The sequence below is a fragment of the Genypterus blacodes genome, unplaced genomic scaffold (assembly GCF_046128005.1).
Source record: "Genypterus blacodes isolate CSIRO-AG114 ecotype Tasmania unplaced genomic scaffold, CSIRO-AGI_Gbla_v1 ptg000076l_1, whole genome shotgun sequence".
Lineage (NCBI taxonomy): Eukaryota > Metazoa > Chordata > Actinopteri > Ophidiiformes > Ophidiidae > Genypterus > Genypterus blacodes.
In genome coordinates this window covers 2,400,373-2,411,466 of record NW_027466885.1, presented here as the reverse complement: position 1 = coordinate 2,411,466, position 11,094 = coordinate 2,400,373, and the positions used below count along the sequence as shown (strand labels likewise).

The following is an 11,094-nucleotide window of genomic DNA, read 5'->3' as shown; positions in this document are numbered from 1 at the left end:
ACCAGAATTTTTCATCAAATTGTATTTTGTTATGACAGATGATGAAGTAAGAAGTAAGATGTGAGAGTTGCGAAGTAGGGTTAATAAAGGATGAACACCCTTTTTGTCCTCAAAGCGAGAGACGAGATGCTGCTAGGTGAAGATGTTCAAAGGAAGCCAGACAATGCTACGTTTGGGTCCACGGGGAATAACCGTCAGAACAGCTCTGGTGGGTAAAAGTCGCAGCTCGGAAACACGTTTATGTTTGACTGGAGCTCGTCTGAAGTGTAATACTGCAGCTTTCTCTTTTTTATGAGAGTCTGTAACATATATGAACTCGCGTGAACCCCATTTCCTCAACTGCCGGTTTCCTGCAGGCTGCACAAGCACGACTTCTAAAGTCGACAGATCTCAGTTTAGTATGGAAACCAAACGCCATCTGGTATAATAAAACATTTATTTCAACCTGTCTCTAATACAATTCAACTAGTTTCAGGAAATGTCTACAAATCTAGATCTAAAATCCTTCTCCTCACTTTCAAAGCCCTTAATGGTCAGGCTCCATTCTACCTTGTAGAGCTCATAGTACCCTAATACCCCACGAGAACGCTGCACTCCAAGAAGTATCTCCAAAAGTACAAAGGGAAGCAGAGCCTTCAGTTATGAGGCTCCTCTCTTGTGGGACCATCTCCAGGATTCAGTTGGGGGGGCAGACACCCTCTATATGTTTAAGAAAACTTTCCTTTTTGATAAAGCTTATCATTAGGCCAGGCCAGCCAGGCTTGGACCAGCCCCTAGTTATGCTGCTATAGGCCTAGACTGCTGGGGGACTTCCCATCATGCACTGAGCACTTTTCTGTGCTCTCTCGTCTCACAGGTTCTTGTGGACGTCTGACCTGTAGAGATGAAGACCCTGTCCTGCTAGAAACCCAAACATTCTATTTACATTAATATCATTAGTCATATTTCCATCACTGTTATTGTTGTTATCTCTGTGTGTCTCTCTCTCTCTCCTTTCTGACTCGTGGGGGAATGTTGGGTTTCTTAAATACTCTATATGTAAAGTTGAGGTGATTTAGCACTATATAAATAAAGTTGAATTGAAAATAAATAAATGTCAGGATTTGAAAAGAACATTTGTCTTCACTTCATTGATCACCAGTTCTTCACACTCTGCAACAAAAACAATAAATCCAAACCCCTTGGACCAGTAAACCACTTATGGGTCCAGTTCTAACCTCGATGACGATGCATTAAGAAACGCTTCGCCCTGATTTCAAGAGAAGAAAACCACCTCATGGGAGAAATACCTAAGTTGTACTGTGTGTGTTTTCAATAAAAGCAACTTGATTGATTTGATTTGATTTTACATGGACTTAAAACAACGGCTCTAAATTAGTTTGATATATGTGAGAAGGAGTGACAGGTGGTCAAATTTAGGAACGTTCTTCTACCTGGAAGACTTTTGGAGGAAAATAAACAGATGTAAAGTGAATGACCATAAATAGGAAAAAGGGGCCCAAAAGATGGTGAAGAGGAAGGAATTCCGAAAGAGAAATGAACTGAAGATGAAACTGGGGGAAGATACGAGAAAAGAAAAAGGACAGGCAGACCGACAGAGTAATGAGGGTAATGAGAAGACATGGTCAAAGCAGACAAAAGACAGGAAACATCCGGTAGAGCACTGAAATATTTCCAGGTGAGGGCGTCTTTTTGTACTTGTTGACCTTGGACCACTGCAGGAGGGCGTGCTAGCGTCCTGACATCCATCCATCAACCGCTAATGGAGAGCTCAGCTAATGGAGGATGAAGAGCGAATTTCTTCACCATGTGCACACTTTGCTCATAACTCAGCTGAGACACCGTTTGGTCTCTTAGTTTATGGTTCAGGGTGGATTGATCAGATTAGGTCCCATAAAGACTGCCATTTGGATGTGTTTGGAAAAGATGATTTCACAAATTTCAAACAATGCGCAATCTGGTTTAGATTTGGTGAAGACTAATATCTGCTTTTGTCAGTCTTCCATATCTGATATGTGTGTTTAGACCTGAAACAACTCGTGTAAATATCTCTGTGTATGCACCGTGCATTAATTTATCAATAGATGTATTAATTTTATGTTTGTCACATTTGGATCCCACACAAACTTCTTCTGAAAAGAAAGAACACCAAACTCCTTACCGCCTCTCTCTCTCTGGTTATTAGGTCACTGTCACAGCAGCTGATTGATGACTGGTCCCTTCAGGGAGCATCTGTCCATCATCCAGCTCATGATTGACTCGTCAAAAGTTTTAGGAAAATCTCACTGCAACTCCCATCTACTGTTACACCAAAACCACAGGAGAGACAGACAGAAAGAAAATTAAAGTTCCATTTCAAAAACTAATAATACCGATAATAATTACCGATAATTCTCATTATTCACTGATGTTTTGGAAACTTTCTAGAATTTAATGTGTACTCCAGGACTACAAAGGTTTTACAAAACTGAAATATCAAACACATGGAAAACTCATCAACATTTAAAGGTACAGTCTGAGTTGTATATATTTAGTTAATATACTATATATAGTACATAATTGTCTCGTTTCTCGTAATAACCACAACATCAGTTGATGTTGGAGAAGCCATCGGTTTTGTGCTGGCAAAGTTCTGCTCTGCCAGGTGGCCTAAATTACACATCAGCTCTGTATTTCCTGGCCTCTTTAATACAGACCAACTTCCTGTGAGTCCTGGTAAAATTCTCTTGAAATATTCACTGGCATTGTGTGAACACTTTATTAGTTTCAGAAGTGATCTAGGAAGAAATTTACAGAGTTAGAAGTCATCCTGTGGTGGATGGAAGAGAAACCCGAAAAGCTAGTTCTGAGATAATTTGCTGAATTTTAGAAGCCGAATGTTACGAGATAAATGTGTGTTTATGGGCAATAAATAATCTATAGAACGCATTTCCTCAATAGTCATTTCATGAGTTTGAGGTGTGACAAAATAAGTAAGTTCCAGTAGGGGAAACTGGAAGAAAGTGGGTGGATTGAAAGAGAGAAAAAATAAATAAACAGGGTGGTGAGTTGAGAGGAAAAAGAAGAAGGAAGGGGATGAGTCGATGGTAAAAGTGCAGTCTTGGCAGTGGGTTTTATATTATTTCAGTTCAAGTCCAAACACGTGAAGCCTGAACAGGCCACACACTGACTGTGAGACCAATAAAAGCTGGAGCAGATCCACAAAAAGGCAAGCATGATCCATGTCCAAAAGCATAATTATTCATAAACTATGATCTCAGTAAATGTTCCTCTTCAATCAAAATTTAGCAAAAAATATAGCGATAAGTTTCATCTGAACAGTATGTACCACTTGTTTTTAGTGTGAGCCACTCAAAAAGTGTATTTAATGTTATTTTAGGACACATACACAGACCTTTACACTTAAATTTGGTCACTCTCATTATCCCCATGGTAATTATCTTAATATTTGAATGACCTTGTTTCTTTTTTGTATTTAATCTGCTTATTTACTGTACTTAATATTCATTTTAAACGATTTATTAATTCAATTTTCTTTACCCTCAAGAGTGAAGGACCACATTAACATGTGCTGGGTTTTGTTTGGCACAGTATGAAAGTGTGAAAGCCTTGCTTGCAGGAATGTGTCCGTTATTACAGTAACACACAAAGCTTGTTTTGTTCGCTGACAGGTACCTTGGTCGCGCTGGATCTGGTTTCATGGTGGATTCAGGTGCCTGCAGGGATTCGGCTCAGTTAAACATTTGGTTTCAGTGTTCCATCCTCTGAGGAGCTTGAGGATCTGAAATATTTCAGGTCAAATGTATGCACATCATAAATAAACTGAAATGATTGTGGTTTTCTGGAAGTACAGCAGTTCAATTTTCCCTCTTCTGCAAGTCAAGAGCAGAGTGCAGAGGCATGAGGGCTTTCTGAAGCTGAATGATGTGAGAAGTTGGTCTAACTGTTTTATACAAGATGAAAAATATGAGACTGAATAACCACAAGTAACAAACACACAATACATTCAAGGAAATATGTCAATGATAATGTGTAAACAGGAAAGAGTTCAAATACAGGGCAAGGAAAAAAGAATAAACTAAAAACCAGGAATGAAAGAAAAATAACTAAGTTTGCTCAAATAAAACAACTCAGACTTTCACAATAACTTGTGAAAAAATGGATAAGGGAAATATTATTGAGAGGTTTCATGAGTGCTTCGGTGTAGATGGCCATCTGGTGGAGCAAAGTGGAACTGTGGATGGAGCAACAAGTATTCTTGGTACATTTGGTCTAATTCCTGCCCAATCTTATTTATGTGATGATTATTTTAGAAAAGTAATTAGAAAAACAATTTTACCAATAGTGTGACAAAAGTACAAAATCGTTTTTAAAACATCCTTAAATATTATTTAGGGCTCCTTAATCGGTTGTTTGAAGAAGACAAAAGCAGTTGTTTGATATTTCATCTGAGACACAAAACAAATAATTTGGTCCTATTACAGTTTTAGAAAATCTGATTTATTAATTTGAACGTAGAGAAGAACAAAGATCAATGACAGGGTGAAATCAGAGCCAAGACATTAGAGTTAAAGGCACAGACATTGTTCACACTAAAACAATTGATGTGAGCCAAAGTACATATTCCTTAAACAAACAGGGAGTTAATTGAAAAACAAATCAGAACCAGTCAAGTCACTGTTTTGACATAAAGACCTACGATAACAGAAAAAACTCATAGCAATGGCACAAATTTGAATTCGAGAAAAGGAGAGTCACTTACCAATAAAGTCATTCTAAATATTCCAACATAGAGATGAATTGAGAATTCTTGTTGTGTGAACAAACAACTAGTTGTGTGAACTTGTGTTCGGACTATACAATAGTTTCAGACTATACAATCTGTTTTAGTTTCAAAAGGAATTAGGGTTCAAACCACAATTTAAGATCCATTGAATTCTACAAAGTCACAGTTCATAACAACTTTATTCTCTCAGCATTAAACCTTTTAATCAGTGTTCTTTTACTTAACCCCAGGCATATTTAAGCTGATTTTAATTGTCCATTAATATAAATGTGCTGTTAATAATCTGAAGATGTTAAACATTTGTCAGTATGTTGGAGCAGTTTCCTGTAAAAGACAGCAGAGGCTTTGCTGTAGTTGTGGTTTTTGAACTATGGCCATTTGTTTGAGGTGTATGTTTCCTGCACACATGCACTCACAGAAACAAAGTCTGCACAGGTCATGTCTCAGTCCTTTATGTCCTTCAATCCTTCAGTCATTCAGATGAAGGGTTGAATACAAGGGTTGACTGTATTCTCAGTCCTTCCTGATACGTGATACAGTTTGGCTCTTAAGAGACTATAGCTTCACTGAGTAACAATCACTGAAGGCTTTTTATGCATTGCTTTTCTAGTTTAGGGTTTAATGTCATGATTGCAAACCTTTTTTGCCTCAAAATATTCAGAATATATTTTGAATTTTTCTTTCTTCTCTAGTGGCTGAATTTCCCCCTTCAATATAAAACTTAAGTTTATAGAACCAACATCATTTCATGTTTTACTAGAAATCTAATCAAAATGCCAATGTCAATATGTTCAACATCTATAAATATTCAAATTCTAAAATTACAGAAATTATTAGAATTTGTCCTGATAATTAGAAAAAAAGTCAGCTGATGTGAAATGTTTACCTGGTGCAGTCATAAACATTACTGGAAGGAAAGTAACACATTTCCATTTTTACATGTTTTATATGTATCCTAAACTGCTCCCTCTTTGATGGTCTCTCTGTCTCACACACACACACAAACACTCACACGTGTTCAGAGTTTAGACTTGGACGAGAAGAAGTTCATGATGGCGTTGATACACTCGTCTGACGTCCATCGTTCGACCAGCAGCTCAACCTCAGCGTCGTTCACGGCATGAAGGCGTTCCTTCTCTGTGGACCAGATCAGCTGCTTGGACAAAGTGAGGGACTGAAAGAAGAAGGGTGAGAGAGAGTGAGAAAGAAAGAGATTAATGATGAGGGAATCAACTTATTTGCAGTTTTTCAGTTAAGTGCACTTTATCCTGGAAGAGATGCAAATGTGCTTACTTTCATTTCCACTAGGTGGCAGTGTTTGTAAGATTCCCTTGAGTTGCTGCAACAAGGTGGTATATTCCCAAGCTGTAGCACATAGGGTGCATTCCACATTCCAACATTCCAGTGTCAATTTTCAACTACATGTGGTATTGTACGGGACTGCTATTTTGTTAGTTACGCATCATTGAATATAAATCAATCAATGTTATTAAATAAAGCAGGAGGAAAAAATGCAAGGAATGAAAACAGGCTGCAGGTGTGTTTGGACACAGCTGTGCAATTATGAGCCCTAGAAAAATTTTAAAAGTTAATCTGGTGATAAACAGCAGGGTTTCTGTGCTTATTATCAAAAGAAATTCCAGAATTGTTCAATTACTTTCCTGATGTAGTGAGTAACGTCATAGTGGCTGTAAAAGTCACATTCCAAACTAAACTTGTGTGGAATGAAACACTAAAAATCAACTTCAACTTCTTAGCCTTTGTTTTTATTATTCAGCAGATAACCAGCTGTTGATGTGTGATGATAACTCGAGCGAATGTTAGGAAAATCCATTATTGTGCAAGAATACTGAAGGACAATATCAAAGCAACCTTTTACAAACCCTTTGGAATATTTCACTATAACAACCTTTTCTAGACATATTAAGGGAAACGCATTCAATGACTTCTCCAGGATTTCCATCAGCATAGAAACACCCAGATGCCCACTGACTGAACTCAAAAGGAGCCACTGAAGAGCTCAGGTCAGAGGTTCCCTAATGAATACAAATACAAATGACTCGTATGTGTGCTTGACAAAAGTTAGAAGAATGTGTGTGCTGTGTGTATTTACATTGGGAGGTAGCTTGGCGTACGCCTTTAGTCTGGGCCAGACCTCGGACTGGAAGCTGCTCTCTGGAAAAACCTCAGTGACCAAACCGAGTTCACAGGCCTGAACAGCTGTGAGCTTCTTGTTAAACAACAGCATCTCGCTGGCCTAGAGACAGGAAGAGGTGGACAGGGAGTGGAGGGGAGGCATTAAAAAAGATGAATGCACCATTTTCTATTTGAGTGGTAATAGATGTGTAAATAAACAGATGAAAAGATTGGATTGGTCTACTGTTTACCTTAACGTTGCCCATTATTTTGGGGAAGGTGTAGGAGGAGCAGCCTTCAGCACTTTGACCTAACTGACTGAAGGGAGTGTGAAAGGTCGCCTAGAGGAGAGGAGAGAGAGAGAGAAAATTAATATATGAAAATGGCAGCAATTTACCTAAATATGTCCCATGCACACACAGATGGGCTGCTAATAACCTTTGAAACTTATTGTACCCGTATTTGTTTAGACTCAGAAGAGGGGCAGCGATCAATGTCCAGCTGCATTTTATGCCGATTTACGAGTGAGTGAGTGAGTGAGTGAGTGAGTGAGTGAGTGAGTGAGTGAGTGTTTACTCTGTCTGTAGAGTAGACCAGGTCAAAGAGTCCTAACACTGTGACCGAGATTCCTACAGCTGGTCCATTCACCACAGCAACCAGTGGCTTTGGGAAGTCAATGTAGGCCTTCACATAATCCCTGAAGAAAAAAGTCAGTTAGTTAATCTGCCAACACAGACCTTCAAATAGAGCACAGGTTATAAAACAGGACATGAAAACTGTATAAGAGTTTATAAGAGTTAGAACAGGATTGGAAGGTTTGAATCCACCTAATCAAGTAACTAGTATTTGTGTGTGTATATTCTATTATGTGTCCATCAGAGTCTGTATTTTCTGTCAAATTGACAAGGAGAAATTAAAGTGGTTGATTCCCAATCGCTCACAATCCCCAACTAGTGATCACCTGAGCAGTTCTCCAGCATCTTTTGCCATCTGTTGGATTCCTGCCTCTGGAATCTTTGTGAAGTTGGACAGGTCGTTTCCGCTGCAGTAAAAATCACCAGCACCTGCAATCACAGGGTGTGTGTGAAAAACAGTAAAAGCAAACTCCTAATGAAAATCTAATCCTATATCAAGAGTAAAGCCTTTGCGGGGCAGTTAACTCATAACAACTGGATTGTGTGTGTGCGTGTGTGAACCTGTGTGTGTGTGTGTGTGTGTGTGTGTGTGTACCTGTAATCACAGTGATGACCGAGTTGTCTTTAGCCGCATCACCCAGTGCGCTTATTATGTCTCTGTACATCTAAAAAAGATTTAATACAGAAAAACACATGAAGGTTATAAAGGGCGGAAGCCACAGCTGATATGACATCATCATCTTTGGCCAGATAGCTCTAAACTATAACTTGGCGTTAACACCAAAATTGCACATCCATGTATTCAGGCCTCAGACTTACCTGAGGCCTTGAGCTCCTCTCAGGTGAGTCGTATACAAGGGAGAGTTTCCCCTGACAGTAGAGTAACTGCAGCTATAGTGTCTCAGCTTCAGACTTGGAACTTAAGTCCTATTTCCTTACAAGTTCAATGTAATGGAGTATTTCCTCCCCGTGGTACTGACAGTTTTACCCAGAACTTGAGTTCTTCTTACCTGGGTGGTGATGGCGTTTTTCTTGGCGGGTCGGTTCAGTGTGATGGTGGTGATATTATTCTCAGTGGTGACCAGTAGTGAGTCGTAGCTGGCTCCGCTCCGAGCAGGCTCTGCAGCCACCTGGGCAGAACCTCCACCTTCGGCTGCCAGCAGGGAGCCAATCACGTCACAGTAGCGCTCTCTGGCTTCATCCTGGTTGTCACAAACACTCGTTGAATTATTACATCTTTTTAGATTTAGATTTGTATCATTTATTACTTTATGGGGCTTTAATCGTATTTAAGTGTTTTATATTGATATCATTCTAAGGGAATTTACGTGTGATTTTCTTTTACATTCTTAATTGTATCAGACCCAACTCAAGTACAGTCCTGGATTTAAGGGTAGGTTTACCTGTGATATGGTTCCAAGAGATTTCCATGCGTCCCATTTGGCCTTGTTGATAAAGTCCAGCATTCCTGGTTTGGGCGTGTTACAGGGACCCTGAGTAGCCTGCAAGAGGGAGGTAGGGTTAAGGGTTAGGGTCGACTACTGGAGGAAGATTTTTGAACCTGTCTGTTCACACCATTTGCCTCTGCCTGCTCAAAGCTCTGCTGGCACACAGAGCATGCATTTTTACAACCCTGCCAAAACACCTCCACCAATAGCAACAGGCTTTCATTTTGACTAATGAAATGATCATTTGGAGGCAATTTGTGTGAGCAGTCAGATCCCTGCTTGAGCAAAGAGTTTTGTGGTCGAGCAGAAGAAAATCTGTATTGGTACCTGTTTGAAGAGACCGTAGATCTTCAGTTTCGCCTCATTTCCTGGATCGTTTTTTAGAGTGGACATCATGTTCTTCGCCTGGTCAAACTCGGCTACAGTCCGACCTGAATTTTAAATATTATAGAGATATTGCTCACAAGAAGACTTATTTGACTCCAATCCTACAGATTTAATCATTGAGTCAAGGCAAGGAAAACCTCCAAACCCCAAACCCCCCCCAACAACCACAGACTGTATTTGTTCTTGTTGTGACTGAACGCAGACTCACCCATCATTGGAGAGGCTGCGGTGTGAAACCCTAGACTGGGAATGCTGGAGAATCTGACAGATCTGGTGGAGGAAGAGATGATAGGGACACACAAAAAAAAAACACGACTATTAGAGACAAACTATGAAACAGACATGCAACTTCTGCTGTGGTCAATTGCTATGACCCTTCATTTATCATTTGTCTTGATATTTGTCATCACACAGCTTGTTTTATGCCTTAAAGTCATGCAATATCTGCACACTTTGATATTTTTAAACAGCAGGGAATTATAATCTGAATAGAAATAAATATGACTTGATGTGTGACATTGTAACCATAGCTTTTCTGTCACCTCTATCTAGTCTATATTTCCACTTGGTGGTCTCAGTAGGCCTCCTATGGTCTGTGTCTGTCAGGTCACCTCACTGCTGAGAATCTAGAGCAAAGGTCACACAGCTAACTCTGCTACCCCTGCTACTCCATACCACTGTGGTGCTGTTGACATGACAACCACTGACAGATTAAAACATTATCAGCGTTATGGGCAATTTGAAATGATCACTTGCTTTCCAAATTTTCCATAAAAGAATACCTTTTTATCAATTATTCTCTTCGTTGTGTCTATTGTTTAGCCTGCAAGCAAGTTAAATGTTGACTGAATTTACAATCCAGACAATTGACTGCACCCTATTTCATATCTGTGAAAACTTCTAATTATAAGATTTATCCAAATTATGAGTCCAGATATGCTTCCCCATAAGGCTAGTCATTCCTGGACTGGGGTATCGTTCAATGTCTAAACACGGTTTGAGGTCGCGTTTGAGATTTATACAAACTCTTTCAAGTTTAAAGCAAATTTATGTGGGTGCTAACTTTCCAAAGCTAATTAGCAACTACACAAACAAGTTGTTCTTTTTACTGACCTCTTTAATGTCAAATCATCGACACACGCGTCAAGTGCTTCAGTAACAACATTACCACCAACCATACTCAATGTTTTCTTTTCTTACCTTGCTAATTTGACAAAACGCCACGGACCGCAGCTTTTCAAGGCGACTCCGGCCATTTAAAAAACGCGTACTGGGCTCAAAGTACAGAGAATGAGTTTGTGTGTGTGTTTGTACTAGCATGAAAGTTAGCAGATTCAGATTCAGAAAACTTTATTGACAGAAATACATCTTAGACGCGACTACGCGATACAGTACATGTAAACATAATGAAACACAATAAAATACAGGTTGCAGGGTTGCATATGTGACAGAGTTCATTGTCCATTGTTGCATCATTTATTAATTATTCGCCGTTTGTTAATATGCGATTATGTCAGAGGGAATGAAGGACTTCCGGTATTTGTGTTGCTTGGTCAGGGGTCGACAGCTCCTCAGGATCTGATTTGCCCAAGCAGCGCGAGCTCCGACAAGGACTGGCTGAGGCACGCGACACGGCGCCGCAACTCTACCCAATCAAAGCACGCGTTTACCACAAAACCCCGCCAAACCCCACCTCTTGTCG

General features: G+C 39.7%; 1 protein-coding gene across 1 annotated transcript; it reads right to left on the bottom strand.

The window, feature by feature from the left end:
• Positions 1-4,478: 4,478 nt before the first annotated feature.
• eci2 (enoyl-CoA delta isomerase 2) lies at positions 4,479-10,747 on the bottom strand. Its single transcript, XM_076158269.1, has 11 exons — positions 10,593-10,747; positions 9,601-9,662; positions 9,333-9,436; positions 8,961-9,059; positions 8,568-8,759; positions 8,153-8,222; positions 7,884-7,986; positions 7,499-7,619; positions 7,174-7,263; positions 6,900-7,043; positions 4,479-5,960 (listed from the first exon to the last, which is right to left on the bottom strand). Exons 1-11 carry the CDS (start codon positions 10,646-10,648, stop codon positions 5,805-5,807), a joined length of 1,197 nt encoding a protein of 398 aa, XP_076014384.1. The 5' UTR covers positions 10,649-10,747; the 3' UTR covers positions 4,479-5,804.
• Positions 10,748-11,094: the final 347 nt, after the last annotated feature.

Bases quoted from the DNA above. Each gene is read 5' to 3' on its own strand.
- eci2 (XM_076158269.1), bottom strand. From the start codon at position 10,648: ATGGCCGGAGTCGCCTTGAAAAGCTGCGGTCCGTGGCGTTTTGTCAAA. The intron at 7,987-8,152 runs GTACACACACAC...CTGTGATTGCAG, and splicing joins GGTCATCACTGTGATTACAG to GTGCTGGTGATTTTTACTGC. The intron at 7,044-7,173 runs GTAAACAGTAGA...TCCTGTCTCTAG, and splicing joins AAATAATGGGCAACGTTAAG to GCCAGCGAGATGCTGTTGTT.